Source organism: Camelus dromedarius, chromosome 10 (genome assembly GCF_036321535.1).
Source record: "Camelus dromedarius isolate mCamDro1 chromosome 10, mCamDro1.pat, whole genome shotgun sequence".
NCBI lineage: Eukaryota > Metazoa > Chordata > Mammalia > Artiodactyla > Camelidae > Camelus > Camelus dromedarius.
This window is the reverse complement of record NC_087445.1, coordinates 6,777,909-6,796,049: the sequence shown is the minus strand read 5'-3', so window position 1 is coordinate 6,796,049 and position 18,141 is coordinate 6,777,909. Positions and strand designations below refer to the sequence as shown.

At 42.4% G+C, this 18,141-nt stretch overlaps 1 protein-coding gene across 2 annotated transcripts in view; it reads right to left on the bottom strand.

Annotated features, from left to right (window-relative positions):
- Positions 1–10,354, bottom strand: part of RASEF (RAS and EF-hand domain containing) — a 57,037-nt gene extending 46,683 nt beyond the window's left edge. For both annotated transcript variants that reach the window (XM_010975862.3, XM_031447339.2), the window contains exon 1: positions 9,679–10,354. In XM_010975862.3, the coding sequence (XP_010974164.2) occupies positions 9,679–10,112 (434 nt within the window). In that variant the 5' untranslated portion in view covers positions 10,113–10,354. The remainder of the gene's footprint in view (positions 1–9,678) is intronic.
- Positions 10,355–18,141: the final 7,787 nt, after the last annotated feature.

Genomic DNA, 18,141 nt, shown 5'->3' with positions numbered 1-18,141 from the left:
TCATTTACCCAAAGGAGATGAAAATACATGCCCCCACGGATGTTTATAGCAGATTTATTCATTATTGCCAAAACCTGGAAGCAACCAATATGTCCCTTAGGTGAACAGATTATAATAAACTGCGGTGCATCCTGACAATGGAGTATTATTCAGCACTAAAAAGAAATGAGCTATCAAGCCATGCAAAGACACAGAGGAACTTCAAATGCATGTTACTAAGTGAAAGAAGCCAATCTGAAAAGACTACATACTTTATGATTCCAACTATATGACATTCTGGAAAAGGCAACACTTGGAGACAGTAAAAATATCAGTGGTTGCCAGTGGCTGGATGAGTAGTCGGAGCACAGAGGATTTTTAAGGCAGTGAAAATACTTTGTATGGCATTATAATGATGGATACATGTCATTATACATGTGTCCAAACCCGTAGAACGTACATCAACAGGAGCAAACGCTAAAGTGAAATAAGGAATTTGGGTGATAATGATGTATAAAAGTAGAGTCATCAGTTGTAACAAATGTACCGTCTGGCGAGGGTTGTTGGTGACGGGGGAGGCTGTGCATGTGCAGGGGAAGAGGGTATATGGGTAGTCTCTGTACATGCCTCCTCATTTTGCTATGAACTTGAAACTGCTCTAAAAAATAAAGTCTTTTTAAAAATCTGATAGTTTATTTTTCTATAGGAGTAAGAATAATGAGTGTATTCTCTCTAAGGTGACACCAGCTGATCTTTTTTTTTTTTTAACATTTTTATTGATTTATAATCATTTTACAATGTTGTGTCAAATTCCAGTGTTCAGCACAATTTTTCAGTCATTCATGGACATATACACACTCATTGTCACATTTTTTTCTCTCTGAGTTATCATAACATTTTGTGTATATTTCCCTGTGCTATACAGTGTAATCTTGCTTGATGCCGTGAAAAAACCATCCTGTCATTTAGCCAGTTGAGGGGAAAGGCTTAGCCTCTTTCCCCCGTACGAGTTAAGTAAAAACGAATAATTTCAAAATGTGCTTTTATTACATAGTACACATACTTCCAAAATAAACCCCAACTAACTGGAAGATAAATTCCAATGGCCAAATCTAGCCACGCGGCTGGAACGGGGCAGCATTGGTTCTCTTTCTGAAGTTCAAGTCTTGCTGCACAGACAGGATGTGCCTCTGCCCACGAACAGCTGTGCACCGGCCGCCTAACTGGAAGTGATTCTGGTCTGTGTTCTCACAATAGGTTTGGCTCTTCATTAACTCAGTTACATGGAATAGTGACCTGGCTCTCCCTTCTAGAGAAAACAAACAATGGTCTATTCAACCTGGTTCCGCCACCCCACAGACTGGGAAAGACAACTGGTCTAGTGGCCTGGCTTTTCTCAGCTCTGTTTTGTGGCTGCTGAGTCAGAGGATGATCTAGTCCAGGTATTCACCCACCAGTGCCTCACCCAGGGCCCCAGCCCGAAAACAGCCCCTGCAGTCAACTTCCTTCTGGATTCACGTCTGCCCACAAAATAGTTTATTTGCCTCAGTACTTATTTGGGTAACATTCCCCGAAAGGCTGTAAAATGGAAATTTCCTGGAAGACAAGTGTGTTAACTAGGTTTATTCAAAGCCTAGAAACACTTCAAGTTGCAAATTGCTTCCTATTTAGAATCACTGAAATTTAGTTTCTGGAAATTTGCCAACGAAGGGAGGAAGACAGAGCCAGCAAGAGGCATGTGCTGAAGGTTTAGGGACTTGAAACAGCTGAGGGCTTCTGAAGTCATGAAGGAATAGCACATAGGGTAAATGTAACAGCCTGGCTAATTCAAATGCTTCCCCACCACATCCTGGCTTCATGACCCAGGCTTCCTGACACTTAACGTCTGAGCTCCAGTTTTCTTGGTCATAAAGTGACTAAAGGACTGGAAACTACCATGGAACGTGAGGATGAACCCTCCTGAAGCACATATGATGTGCAGGCACACTGTACGTCATCAGTGACTATCAGCCCCTGTTACAATTTGTTACTCCTCCTGACTCCTCTACCCAAAGGAGGTGGAGGGAAGTAGGTGGTTATCTCCTGTCTGCTTCTGTGCTGTGTTTTGGAAAAGGGCTGAAAGGAAGACAGCATGTGGTGTGGAAGCCCCACGGACAGAAATGTCATCTTATGGGGCCAGTACAGAGGAAACTGAAAAAGAGAAGCAGGTCACACCTGAGGTCAGTCTGCAAAGCTTATGTAGTCTGGGGGTCAGTAAACCTCTTCTGTAAAGCACCAGGTATATAAAATGTTTACCATCTCTGTTACAGCCACTTAACTCTGCCATTATAGCAGGAAAGCAGCCACAGACCATAATCAATGAATGAGTTTGGTTGTGTGCCAATAAAACTTTATTTACACAAACAGGCAGAGGGCCAAGTGGGCCTTACTTTGATCCCTGTTACAGTCTATTCGCATAAGGCCCTGAGCACAGGAAAGGGGCTGGGGCAATGCAGACCTAACCCTTCTGTAACCAGGAAAACAGGCCGTCGCTCACATCCTGCTCCTAGGTCCGTATCAAATTTTTTCACTTATGGACATCACATCATCAGTGTGCTCCGCATGTGGGCATGGATATGAGAACACGTGCCTCTTCACGGCTGAGTACTGGCCTTATAACGCATATTCTCCCTTCCAGTATTCTCTTCTATCAACTTACCTTGAGTCGAGTTAAACATAGGCATAATCTAGTAACGTTACTGCAACTAGGTGTATTATCGTTATTTTGCACTGAAAATTTCTATTTGGCAAGAAAGATAGGGGCTGGGGAGAAAAATAAAGGGCACTATGTCAGTTTCTATGCAAAAATTTCCCTTTAGATGACATCTGTCACCTTGCCAGTTTTGCCAGGAACAAATCCAGTTTAAGCCTGTTGTCCTGTAGCCTATCCACTTTAGCATTTATCTATAATCTTCCCTTTTCTGTAATCAAAAAGTTGCATTAATAGTTAGCAACTGTTACTAAACTGTGCACTAACTATGCCTTAAAGTTACTAACAGCTGCATTAAAAGAAGCCAGGGTGAGTTGGCGGATCTGCACTTTTTACCTCCGGCGTTCACCTAGTAGTGAGTGAGACATCCGTGGAGTGAAAAGACTTGCCATTAGCGTGCGGCTAAATCAGAAGACAACCAGTGATAAACCCATCTCTCCTTTCCTGGCTCTTTCCAGACACAGTGTAACTAAGACTTTCCTTTCAGGAGCAGGAAACAGAATAGTCACTGATAAAACAAATTAAGCTTGGACAAGAGAAGATGGAGACAGGCAACCCCTACGGGTCCCAGATGGTGATGGAGAAAGATGGACAGGGCTGCCCTGCGGGCCACCTGGAGAACCCATTGTGCCGCTACCTGCCAGACAGTGCTGCTGGGCAGCCATCTGGCCCACTCAATGGGAAATCAGGAAGTTACAGGTACGGTGTACATGAATTAGGTACAGAAGACAGAAGTCTGAGTGTCCTGCCACAGGGCAATAGAAAGTAACCACAATGTTCTCCCTACTATGATTTAACTATTTTTAGTATGGCTTAAATGTATAACCGGTTATTTTACTGGATGGTAATGCTTTATATTTTGCAATAAACCCTTTTAGCAACAATGATCTCACAAAACAAAGGTGCATCCTTAATAAAATGTTGTCCTTTCCTCAAGAAAGATGGTGATAAATGTGTAACTTGCATGAGATATTTAACTGTCACAGCCAAGAGGAGCCTAAGGAGACATGACGACTAAGTGCAGTGTGGTGTCCTGGGTGGAATGATGGAGTCAGAAAAGGATATTAGGGAACAGCTGAGAAAATCTGAATAAAATACGGACTTCAGTTACTAACACTGTATCAGTACCATTTAATTAATTTTGAAAAATGCACCACGCCAATGCAAGATGTTAGTAATGAAGGAAAGTGGGTGCAGGTTATATGGGAACTCTCTGTACTATGTTCACAATTTTTCTGTAAACCTGAAAACATCCTTTAAAAATTGTATACAATCTGCTAAGGCCTTCTTTAAAGTCTTTCTCAAAGGTTACAAGAGTCTGTTCTGAAAATCATATAACCAAATGAGAATTTCTTTTCTATGGCATCTTTGAAATATTTTAAAACTATTTGTATACATGTAGTTTGTTTAGTTACTGTACAAAAATACCATAGAAAAAATTTTAATTTACTTTTAACTTGAAGAATCATTGATTTTTACCTACGCTCCTTGCTATCTAACCATCAAACCAAAGATAAACTAATAATGGTTTTCTGGTGTCTCTGTTTTATGCAGAGATGGACGAAAAAACATCAAACTAAAGCAAACTTAGTCATAGAGATTTTCTTACAAATTTTCTTGAACACATTTCCCCCTTAAAATAAAATGTTGTCGACAACTTCAATTTCAACATTTCAACAGTTAAAACCCTTGGAGAGGTTCCTGGTCTCATTCAATGATGCCTGGGGTGTATTTTCCACAAGGAGGAAGTTCCCTGAGATGCACTCCCCTGCTTATCAGCTTTGTACTTCATTCAGTCCCCAGCAACCAGCAGGAAAGTTTAATCACTCTTTCTTTTGATTTTCTGAAGAACTGAAGGGTGATCTTCTGGAATGTGATTAAAAAAAGAAAGTAGCCAAAAATCCTGACTTTTTCACATCATTCCAGGGTCAGATGCCCTGAAAATTAGTCCACGTTGTGTTCCGAGAGCGCAGCCCACTCAGAGAGCAAACAGCCTTCAGATCTGCAAACACCATCGTCTCCTGAAGGAATCTGACCTCAATCGCTCAGGAGAGCCGAGGAAAGAAAAACCGGTCTTCTCTTAAATGAGTCATCATCTTAACACACAGATTCATCAGATAAGGACAAAGCAACTTCGGTCAGCTGGGTATTCACATTTATCTCCATTTACATTTTTCATCCCAAATCTTTACTCTTCCCTGGTTTCCAGTTCTGGTTCCCTGAGGTATGAGCTGCCCCCTCTCACCTGTGTGGATAACATCCCTTCTGGGCAGTACAACTGGCCTAAAGTCTACTAAACAAAATGGAAATGAATGCTGAATGGTCGCTTTACATAAGTGATACTAAAGAAGGAGCTGTCATAAAGTTATTACAATAATCTGCTTGAGCGGGCAAGGAGAACCCACAAAGCAGTCATATCTGTTTACATCCACATACAGTTTTGTAAATATCTCTGTATAGATATAGAGAGACAAAGATAGAGATACAGAGATAGATAAAGATACACACAAAGATAGACAGATAGACTGATAGATAGATAGATGCCCCCAGTTCTGAAGGCAGAAAAGGCAGAGAACCTCTGGAAAGCCCGTGGCTAGCACACGGATAGGCCCAAAGCCAGTGCCAAAGGTCAGCATCACACACAAAAACACCTCTGAACCCCTTCCAGGACTGAGGTCCCACCCACCATCGTGCCTCAAGGCTAGAACAGATCTTTACCTCCTTGGATGAGCATCAGATACTACTGACCATATGAGTGAAAAAAATACATTTATCTTCAAACACTACAAACACAGTCCAAAGCACCCAGCTGCTCCCATTTTCAAGAGCTCAGATTAAACTGAGAAGAGCTGATTTAACTCTCACATCTCAAGCTGGCTCAGGGCCATGTACTCATTGAGTGGGAACAGAGGGGAAACTGAGGCACTGCCTAATCAATCAGTCAGTGTCTCTCCATCTGTCTATCAGTCTTCCGCCTCCTCTCACCCCGTCCCCCTCTTTCTCCGTGTCTCCAGCCCTCTCTCTGTGTGTATTTCTCTCTCTTTGGGTCCATCTTGCCAAGCACCGTACCATGGATGTGAAGTGGGCTTCTAATGCAGCCACGTTATTACAAAAGAGGACGATCAGAGGAAAAAGCTCTGAAGTGGAACCCAAGCAAGGGAAATGTAAAAGAAATCCTGACCAGCGCTGAAATTATGCCTCTGCTTAGCTGTAGTTACGTGTTTTTAAAAATGTCCTCGTAAGTGGGATTGGTGTTCAACTTGTGCTCTTTTCCTCTCTTTCAGTTACAGGGACGTGATCCAGCAGCCTGTTTTCACAATCCGTATGCAGCTCACACGTGGGTAGCCCTGGTTCTCCTCAATTAAATTTCTTGTTTCTAAATTATTCAACAAAAGCTTCTTCAACACTGTGCATGCTCATACAAACCATGTGAAACAGCTCACCACACAGGTCTGATTTTGCTGCCTGGACAAATCCCTCCCTAGTCCTGTTTAGCAGGTCACCAATCGCACTACCCTTGTTACACCAGAGACACCCACCCAGGGTATGTTCCTGATCCGGCTTTTGTGGCAAAACCAGTGCCCATCACAAATCCATCGTGGTTCCGGTGCCAGCTGAACCTTCTGTTTCTGTTTGTGAGAATGTGTGGTTCTAAGTTAATTTATCAAAGTCAATCAGTCCACAAATGACACTTAAAATCGCTACAAACAGAACTAAGAAAACACTGAAAAGTTTCAGCACTGACTGGAGGAGAGAGAGGAACTCCTGCCATCCCTCTGTCTCGGTCAGATGCTCAGTGTGCACAGCATCTTCTCTCCTTGCTAGTCTCTCAACACACCAGCTCTCACCAGGAACTTGAAAGTACAGGGAGGGAACCAGCAAAAGAAATGAAGAGAATGCAGGCAGCACGAACTAACTGCATTCTCAGTATATGAAGCAAGGAATCACAAGCTTATTCGATTCATTCAGCAAATATTTACTCAGTACATGATTGAGCACCTACTGGGTACAAACTTCCCTTTCACCAAGATAACACCCCTGGCACGAGAAATCGGTTAGGCTGCATTATTACAAGTCTGCACTCTTTCCCCACTTCATGGATTTTTCTGGCTGGATACTATCCTCCTTCCAGAATTCTCTTCCATAACTACACTGCCTTGCCCGTTCTGGCTTCACCCACTGGCTGACCTACTTCCAGCTTACTAGGGAGGGGTGACCGCCTGTCCTGACCCTCTGGACCTATTACACCTGCCCAGCTCAGATTAACAGGTCACATGGCTGCTCAGGACCCGCCCCTCCCCAGCCTGTAGGGAAAGGGGTCCCTCAGTTTTCTCAGAGAAAAGGAACTTAAGAATGTGTTAACACACATCCCAGAGACTACTTTTACCCTTTCAAAATGCAATATTACTTTCTCTCTGATACCATAATTATTGATGACTGGGGATTTTAATCCAAATATGCTTAATATTTTGATCTAAGAGTGTGAATGATCTTTGAAAGGGAAATCATTACCATGTTTTGCCTCTACAGGAACCAAACATTTTTATATCTGATATCTGGTACTTCCCCAAGCTGGGCATGAATGCTCAGGAAAGGGATGGGACAGGGGGCCACCTGGGGGAAGATGGAGTGCCAGGTGGGAAACCAAGCCACCAGATGAAATGACACACCTTCCCAGAGAGAGAATTTCCCCCTGGAAGAAAATACAGTATTTTATGTTAAAACAAGCCCCACTATATTACAAGTAAAATGAACAAATATGTAATTTTTTAAGATTAAAAACTCAAGACTTCACAGAAAGTCCCTGCTTACAGCAGTCTGTCAGGCTAAGTCCATGAGATATGGGGTTTCCTGCAAATAACTCTCCTGCCTTTACACGTTCTCCCAGGAAAGTTTTGAGAAACATTTTACCCACACTGTGAACTTCTTGAGGGCATGAACTACATCTCCTCCTCTTCACTTCCAGGGACCTAGGATACTACCCTAGCCAGTGTCAGGCACAAAGCAGGCACTCAGTAATGTTTGCAGAATTAATTTGGCTGAAATAATGGCAATGGCATTGTCAATAACAACAGATTTTTATCACGTTTGAATGGGAGGCAGGGAAGGTGAACAGCTGTATGAGGAAGTGGAATAGGAGCCACCCAATTTACCAAAATAGTTCATGGCTGCCATGGGAACAATCAGACAGGGCAACTCAGTTTAGTTCTTTTCCACTTCAACAAGTACAGGAAGGCAAATATTGTACTTGTTAATCTCACAGAAGACGGGAGGTGGGGCTTAGGACACAAGTCTACCAGGTGACACTGGTGCCATTAAATTTAATAACATCTGAGAAGTTGTTGAGGCATCATGATAATAATAATGTCACCAATAATATTAAGTTCTGGTTTGTATGCTGATCCAAAGAAAGTCATTTTGATCTTTTAAAGGAAGTGTCAGATATTTGCCGCTGAGACTTGACAACTCTAAGTGTGTGTGTGTATGTGTGTAAAATATGGTGTGGGCTCACCTATCCTTATCCCTAATATTGTTACCTTTTTTAATTACCTGGATCCAAACCAAGCTGCAGATGAAAGATGATTCAAAGTACATGGCTTATAGCAAAGTTTACATTTTTCTACTTCCTCAGTGGAGACACTGCATTTTCACTCATTCGTAAATAACAGAAAAGACGGGTATCACACCCACTTTCTCTACACAGTCCCTCTTATATTGCGATGAGTCACTTTCTATGCCCAGTATTCCCTGAACTTCCCAAACCGGAGGGAGAAGTTGGGCGGAGAAGGAAGTGAGGACTCCCAGCCCTGCAGGTCTAAGCTGTGAATGGGTGAGCCCAGCGACTGCTGCCTTCCAGGGCTATTTCCTTTTCTGTCTTACGTCTTAGATGTGTGAACTGCCAACCAAAATGATGCCTTCCAGATCTTCCAAATAATGACAGCTAGAGATTCATAAAATTTCAAAGAAACTCCAGAGAGCAAAAAAGCATTTTATATTTTTAACATGTTTGTGGCACCTGAGGAAGCAGTGAAAACAGCTCAAGACATACCATGAGTACCGGCAGAGAGAGATGTAAATTAACCTCAATTAAACCTGAGCATTTTTCCCTCAATGCCCCGAACCTGCAGGCATCCTCCTTTTACCTTAGAGTTAAGTAACTTGATGTTGTTATTTCTGTTGGAGCCACAGGAGTAGAGAATTTATTGTATGATTTAATTATTTCATTCTGTGTATAAAAAATGAGTTTTTCAGATCACAACATCTGGGATCAAATGTTGCTCTTTTACTAACTCGTCAAGTCCCCTAACGTCTTTAGGTCTAAATTTCTCCATCAGTCAGAGATAAGAAAGTCCATCTTCCCAAGGTTATTGTGGAAATTAAACTAATGAACTTGTAAAATGCCTAGCACATAGTAGGCATCAATGAACATTTATGCGCAGCAATATAAATGCACAACAATGTCTTGTTTTCTACGGTGTAGCAGGAAAATGACAAATACAAAAACTACTACAGAGAATGCCAAATTGGCTAACGGCCCGAGTCACGCTCAGGGCTGCCGCTCCCTGCAACCCGGAGGCCTGGAGTAGGAGGTGACGTAATCAAATCTTTGAGGAGTCGGGAGCGCTCCTAAACCGGTGTCTTGGAGGAATCCACAGCCGCTGAGGATTTCACTCTGGCCTGTGTAACTAGAAAGTGCTCTTTGCAGGGCTTAGCTATGAGCAAGTAAAACTTTCCCCCCAAACTCTGACTCCGAACGCGTATCCTTTTCTTAACTCTAGGGTTCTCATCTCGGAAAAGTTAAAGTGAGTCGGCGAGTGGAGAAAGCAACTCAGAAAGAGTAGGGTCCAGTGGGTCTGCGCACACGTCAGCGTAAGAGGGAGAGATGGCAGAGCCCCAGGGAGGACAGGAAACACCATCACCACCTCCCGCCCTCCAAACCGCACACGCACCTGGGGATGAACTTGGCCTCGTCCCCGAGTCGCGCCTGGAAGTCCTCCCAAGCCTGGCCAAGGCTCGCCGGGTCCGCAGGGGAGGCCAGCGCCGCCGCCGCCGCGTCCTCGTCGCCCTCGTCCTCCTCGCTGTTCCCGGGGTTCGACCCCGCCCGGGCCCGGGCGGACGCCGACTCCCGCGACCCCCGGCCCCGGCGCCGTCCCCTGTGGCGCGCCCCGCGGAAACCGCGCGCGAACTCCTGGAAGGTGATGGCGCCGTCGCGGTCGGCGTCGAGCCGCTGGAACACGGCTTCAGCGTCGGCCGGCCGCACGCGCAGCTCCGCGCACAGCGCGCCGAACTCCTCGCGCTCCAGGCGCCCCGAGCGGTTCGCGTCGCAGGCGGTGAAGACCGAGCGCAGCCGGGCCAGCTCCTCCAGGTCCCCGTCCGCCTCCATCCCGCCTCGCGGAGGCGACTCCGAGGGCTCCGGGGCGCGCGGCCCGTCCCGGCTGCGGTGACGGCAGGGAGTCTGGGGCCACGTGCTGCCGCCCGGAGCTGCGGCGAGTTGGGCAAGTCGGGCAAGTTAGGCCACTGATAGGAAGGTCCGGGAGGATCGAGGCGCCTGGGTAGATCAGGACGGCGCGCTCCGAACGGCCTCTGGAGCGGTGCGAGCGCACCCACGGCCCCGCGTACCGCGCAGCAGCGCCCGCCGCGACTGAGCGCCCGGCGCGGCTGCACGCACCTGCCGGGCGCACGCGGCTCCGCCCAGTCGGGGAGGAGGAGCGCCGCGCCCTGGCTCCCACGCCTCTGCGAGCCACGCTGGGCTTTCCCCGCAGGGCTTTGGAACCTGGGTTTGTGGCTCTTGGAGTTGGGGGACCCGGTGGGAACTGGGGGTGAGACTAGCGTTGCCAGGCCCTTCGGTGTCAACAGTAGTTGCTCGGGTAAATCAAGAGTTGGTGTGAGCGTGGGGAGCTAACTGGAAAGAAAGGGGAAAGGAAGGTAGGCGTCGGATTCCACATTGGTTAACGTATGTGTATTTTATTCTTTTTGGATTCCGTAAAATTGGTAAACTTTTGTATATACAAGTTTTCTCACAAACCAAAGTACAAGATTTACCAGATTTACCAGAAGACCCCATTCTCCGATGCTTTCTTTAATGCATGTACATCCAGCATTAAGGTCCAACTAGATGCAAATTAGGAATCGGATCTTCCAGATAGATCCTCAAGTCCAAACAATTTTTCTCAGTCCTTGTCTCCTCAACCTGAGAGAAAATTAATAACCAAAATCCTTGGCAGGCAGCAATATTTAACCAAGGACTGAGGTAGCTTTTTTTCCTTAAAACAAATCTTAATGGAAATTATATACGCAGATGTGTATTACCCTTAAATCTTAAACACTTATTTCAACAATACTATTGTTGCTTTAATACTGGCTGCTTCATGGGTATAAGATATTTAAAATTCATCCATCTTCACCCTTTAAAAAATCTTGTCTTATTTCCAAGAGACCCTCACTGTCATATGACTTATGTATATGTTCCCTTTGATGATTCTCATAGCCTGTGAATGCGTTAGGGTTATTTTTACTTTTTTCACATCAGTTTCCTCAACTTTTTAGACTTTCTTTTATTTCCATTTGTTTTAGTTATGACTCTGTATTCCACTTATTCTCATTCTGGATTCTTTTTATTCATTCTTACTTTGATAGTTTTTAATATGATAAAAATAGAGAATTTGACACATTTCCTCAAACTGATGTTCTTAAACAGAAAGCTAAGTGCTGAACATCTGAGGAACTGTTTCTTCTTGAATAGTACAGTAAATAAGGTCAACACAGCATCTGTCAAACTGTAAATACTACTGATAATTGGCATCTGTAAATGTAACTGATAAATTACCAGCAAGGTGTTCTGCTAGAAGCCCTGGCCTTGCAATCTGATTGCTAAGTGAATATAGTTTTATACAAGTCAACAGCTAATACACTGAAGTGAATTTTATTTTTAGTGCAATATAAATTGTTACTGATTTTATATGCTTCCCTCTTTCTAAAGATTGATTTTTCCACATAAAGAAAAAGTAGCTAGCTTAGTAATGCCTTCAAAGCTTTACAAATATACTTATTAAACTGAATCTTTGAAATATTATCATTATTCTGTAAGTAATTAATAAATACCTGTATTTTTCAAAATGGATGAATGAATACTTTTAACTGCTTAGGCAGAAGTGCTTTCTTGAAGACAGCTCATGCCACTTCCTTCCTTAACTCACTCTGACCATTGTATTCAATTCTAAATTCTCAAATTCTTTGTCCTGCTTTGTCCTTTCCATAAGCCCCTTCCCTGAAGAGTCTGCAAGAAACATGGATTATTCCAGATGTGAACACATCTTCTCATCTCCACTGATAGTAATCACCTCCAGACCTCCTATAACAATTATCTATTACTGCATAACAACACAACAAACACCTAGTGATTTAAAACAGCAACCGTTTTATTTGTTCGTAATTTCATTGCCATCAACGTGGGCAGGGCTCAGGTAGGTAATTTTTCAGCTGGCATGCCTGGGATCCTGTAGTCATGGTGGCTTTATGAGTGCCTCAATCCTCCATCTGGAAGTCGGTCCTGGCTGTTGGCTGGACATGTGACTTTGGCTAGCATTGGCTTTATCACATGGTGGCAGTGTTCCATGAGGGTAAGTCCCAGTGCACAAATGTTTTTCGAGCCTCAGCTTGTGTCATGTTTATTGATATTCCATTGATCAAAGCAGGTCACATGGCCAAGCCCTAAGTCAACATGGGAGGGGATTAGATAGGGTCATGGATACAGGGAGATGTACTTTATTGGAAGCCCTTCCTATAACAGTTTATCATATCTAGCCTCTAATACAGTCACTCAGGCTCCTGTCCTGCCAACCTCCTGTTCATTCTACACAACCACAGCCGGATGGTCCTTCTTAAACACCAATTACTCTGCCATTCTGGAGCTGTGTTTCTCAACCAGGGACAATTTTGTTCCCCAGGAGACATTTGGCAATACCTGGAGACATTTTTTGTTGTCGCAATCTGCAAAGTGGGAAATGCTAGTAGGTAGAGGCCAGGGACGAGGTTAAACATCTTACGATACACAGGCTCAGCGACCCATAACAGAAAATTATCTGGTCCACAATGTCAATAGTCCTGAGGTTGAGAAAGCCTGTATCCCAGCTCATCAACCCCCAGAAGTGCCCCAGTTAAAAAAGAATCAACGGTAAACTCTTTGTCTGGGCATCCAAAATCCTCTGCAATCTGGCCTTACCTTATATATCCCAAAATCTCCATTTAGTCTCCATTAGGGCTCCTGCTGTCCCAGAAATACGCCATACTTGATTACATGATTAATTTAATAGCTCCTTATTGTCATGGCAAAATGTAAATATCAAACATCCTTTGGCTTTTTCCTCTTCTGCCTAACCAAACCACTTCCCAGCCTCAGGGGAAGAGCTGGATCCTGCTTTTCCTACCAAAGTTTTCAGTTTCATTGTGCCCTGTCGTTTACAAGGACATTGCCTAGCATGTATTGTCAGCTCAGGCCACAGGAAGGCCTTCTTTCTTTTCTTGTTTTAGTCTTTTTCATGGTTTTATTTTTCATTTTAAAACTCTGATTCATCTGGAATTTATTTTGGGTCAGGTGTGAATTGTAGATTCCACTTTACTTTTTTTTCCTGAATTTCTACCTAGTTGTCTCAACACCGTTTATTCAGCATCTCTTTTCCATGTATTTAGATACAACCTTTAGCATATACTAAATTCCTGTAAATTTTTGGTTTATTTCTGAACTTTCTTGTCTGTTCTACTGAGGAATCACTCACATTTTGAAAGGACTCTTTAGCTTATAAAAAGATTCCTAAAGGGCTCCTAGGGGATCTAGGAGGGCTCCTAAAGGAATCTAGGGTTGCCTTTCGTATTTTTAAGTGTTTATACTTTAAACCTCACAAGGTACTAAGGAATGCTTTTAAGTATCCCCAGAAATACACTTAAGGGAAGACCAAGGTTATATAATCTGTCTCTAATTTTTTGAAGAATTAGAGGAAAGAGAGGAGAAGAAATAACTAGGAGGCATTTCATTTCTGTTTTAGCATCCAGGAACAGCTAGCGAGGAATTGGAGATAACAGAGCAGCCTTTGAGAGCCAGTGAATTGGTAGGTAAGGCGAGCTCTCCTGTATGACTTTTCAGAAAGATCAGTTTGCTTTGTAGCTGTCCAAGGATTTTAAAAATCAGAGATAATCTTGTTAGAGAATGTTTCTTAAACGAGTGAAAAGATCCTATTGTGATCAAATACATTTCTAAATTACAAATAAATTGGGAAAAGAATCCTACTATAAAGCTTCTTGGATGAGATAAAGAAAGCTGTTTATACTTGTTTAATCTAATGTTTCCTAAATGTATTCGACCATGGAAACTTACTGTTAGGTTTTGTTTTTGTTTCAGTTTCTGTGGGCTTTCCGCAGAGTTAGCGCTCTTGAGAATATACTTTGGGAAATTACCTGCTAGACAATGACTAGGTTGACGAGTCATGAGAAATTAACCTTTGCCACTAGATCATAAGTTGACCCAACTACCTATAACAGGGAATGAGCACCACCCCTTAACCTCCTTTTCACTGAGTGAATGGGTAGCAGCTTTTAATGGAAGCCTGTTGTAATCTACCCTGTAGGATTCCCTGCAGTTGCAAGAGCCTTTCTCAGAGCTGGACTTAACACTGAAGTTACACTACGCCCAGAAAGACCTAATAAGCCTGTTAAGATGGAACTCGATATCCAAGTAATGGCATACTGCTGAGGGACCAATTAGTTGGTTCAGGAACTCTCTCAAACCAACATAGCCCTGCAAGAGCTTGTGTGTTAGTTTTCTCATGAGTATCTACTCAGGCTTTCTATTCCTAAGACAGTTATAAGAAAATTTTGAAAATTTCACAGAGAAGAATGTGTCAGCAAATTTATATCATAGTCATTTACTTACTCTTTATGTAAATATGAAGAAAGGAAAAGAATAATGTAACATCCATGAACCCAGAAAGTTCAGATCTGAACATTTTATCATATTAACGTCAGATCTTTTTTTTTTTTTTTTTTTTTTTTTCAGAAAATAAAGCCTTATGGGCCCAGTTGAACTTCCTCTTTGACTGCATATTGTTTCTGTGATCAATATATAGCATTATTATATGTGTGTATGTGCTGGCAGTCAGACTTCGGTAAATCTTTCATTGTAAAAAATTAAGTGTCTCTATATTGCTCCAAACAGTATCAAACACCGCTTCACAAGTTAGAGCAGAGTGGGCATTCGGTACTAGAGCTGAGGGAGAAGTGCTGACTTTCAAACTTCTGATCCCGTTCAGTGATAACCAAGCAAAGCTCATATGTTATTTCCGCACATCAGGAAACCGTGTGTCTCATAATCTCGCACCTCTCAGTCGAGACAAAAGTTTGCATTTCATATTACATATGCAGGAAATAGAAAAACTGAGTCTAGTAAAAATATATCCATTTCAGTTCAACTTTGGGACAGTAAAACAAAGCCAACCGTGGTAAGCAGAATTGGGTAATGGCCCCCCATGTTCCCACTCCTTGGTGTTCGTGCTCTGTATGATCCCCTCCTTTTCAGAGCGACCAGGTCTGTGAAGAGGATGGGACAGTCACCTGTGATTACTCTGTATTATATATGACCCTGTCTGAGCAGCCTGGAGTGAGATTCTCCTGCTGGTCTTGAAGTAGCTGCCATGCTGTGAGAGGGCCCTACGGCTAGGACCCAAGGGGTTAGATTTAATGTGCTTAATTGTGTCAGAGTTATACAGCATGTACTCCAACATGAGTACATGCTGTATACAACATGTCTGGCTTCTTTTGCTCAGCATAATAATTTTTACATGCATTCATATTGTTGCATGTTTTGGTAATTTCTTTCTGGTTAATGAGTAGGATTATATTATACATATGTACCATGGTGTGTTTCTCCATTACTTTGTTGATTGGCATTTGGGGTATTTCCAGGCTTTGGCTACTGTGAATAAAGCTGCTAGAACTATTCTTGTACAAGTCTTTGTGTGCAGAAGCGTGTATGGGTCCATTTCTCCTGGGTTGATCTGCACAGTCTTCAGCAGTGGGACTGAGACTGTCACCTGCTGGGTGACATTGCAAGATGTCAGTATTGCACGGTTGCTTCTCCTCCTTCCCTTCCCAGTTCTACCTCCCCTAACCTTCCACATCCATGTGAATCCTCATCTGAGTATCTGGGTAACCCAGCCAAAGGCAGTGCACAACTACTTCCTTGGCATGAAACAGTCTCCACGGAGACTCAAGTCTAAGGCTGTGGCATTGTCTTCAGTTTGTGAAAGGCCCCTATGGAATACATGGGCTACCTAGAAGCCACTGCACTGCCCTGACACAGGTCCTGTAGAAATCAACACACGTGACGTTGCTGTAGGACATATAAAACCACTGTGTATACAATTAAATATTTGTGAGTTATAAACCTGGAGATTGTCATTCTCAGTGAAGCAAGCCAGAAAGAGAAAGAAAAATACCATATGAGATCACGCCAGTGTGGAATCTAAAAAAAAAAAAGACAAACTTATTTACAAAACAGAAACAGACTCAGACATAGAAAATAAACTTATGGTTACCAGCGGGGGAAGGGGAGGGGGAGGGATAAATCGGGAGTTCAAGATTTGCAGATACTAACTACTATATATAAAATAGAGATAAATAACAAGTTTATACTGTCTAGCACAGGGAACTATATTCAATATCTTGTAGTAACTTATGGTGAAAAAGAATATGAAAACGAATATATGTATGTTCATGTATGACTGAAGCATGGTGCTGTACACCAGAAACGGACACCTTGTAAACTGATTATACTTCAATAAAAATATATATAAAAGAAACAGAAAGAGAAAATATTCCTCCAGAGTTATCCCACTGATTCTTCTCTCATCTACATTGAGTGACTGAAGAAAAGTAGATGGCAGTGTACCAATTAGTAATCTCAGGTAAACGTTTAAATGCATTACAAACAAATAATACAAACAAGAAGGAAAATACAAATATTTAAAAGTTTGTACTTTTTAACTTTATCATTATTTAGAGGGGTAGAGGGGCAGAGAGGTTTGGCATACAAAAATGCGTTATTTTTGTATGAGATGCCAAAATTTCATGTGCAATTACCCCTTGATAATCCTTCTCCATCTAAATTAAAAAAATAATTTATATCTTACTTTAACTAGGAAGATTTCTGGGCATATTTAAAAATAAGTGTATTTTCAAAGTCTTTGCTGCTAGAAATTCTGCTTTCCTGAAAACATTAGCAGGTAAGGGCAAACACATCATGAAATACTCTGACTCTCTCATACGCTTCTTTTATCTCGCACAGGTCAGAAGTGATGGTGCAGCCGTAAAGATGGAGAATCTTCAATCTAAAACAACGAAAAGACAAGGCTGCAGCTTATGTGGAGGGGATACATCGAAGCATGATAAATGCATGGAAAGTCTTTAAAGTAACCTTGACTTACTCTTTATGTTTTTCAAAGGAGAGAGATATCATCATACTTGAGAAAAATAGATATACATTTTATATGTCACGTAAGGAAAGGAATGGTGAGAACGTCTTAAGTTAAAAACCAGCTGCGTTCCAAAGGAAAGAGTGTTAGGCTCTACCCCAAGAGAGACTCACTGGCCATAAATAAAGTTTTACTGGAACACAGTCAGACCCATTCACTTTCACTGTATAAGAGCACAGCTGAGTAGTTGCAACAGACACGTATGACCTGCAAAGCCTGACATGTTTATTCTCTGGCCTTTTACAGAAAAAATTTGCTAACCCTGCTCTATATGAAAAAGTGAAGGAAGGCAATGCATTCACAAAGAATCTCCTTATTTTCAAACCATTCTTCTACCCTGAAGGTAGCTTCAGCACCTCTATCGATTCTTCAGACACCGTCATTCAACTTACAGGGGAGGAATTAAAGTCATCACAAGGGAATGATGATAGGATGAAGGAAGAATGTGGAAATTCTATTCATGGTAACTTATTTAACATTTTTAAAATTAAGAAAATACCCACCCACCAGAATCTTGTGCAATTTTGTCTGGTTGGTGAGTTTTTTGTTCCTCAGTAATTTAGAAGAATCCTATGATAAATTTTGCTTGGAATGTATTAATTTTGCCTTTAATGAAGAATTGCCAACCCTTCTTTTAGAAGGCAAAAAGGACCATGTTTTCATGGTGTTTCCCATCTAACTTCCCTGCCAGTGACTTCAACTTACATTTAGTATTAGACCGCGGTACTCAGTTTGACCTCAGTTCCATTTCTGCTCTTTCTCTAGCTGGTTTCTGATCAAAAATTTTTTCAGTATAATTTTGAATTGCTCAGCTGTGTGTGTGTGTGTGTGTGTGTATGCATGTAATTAAAAACTTTTTTCCCTCATGAACAAGATAGAACAAAAATCATC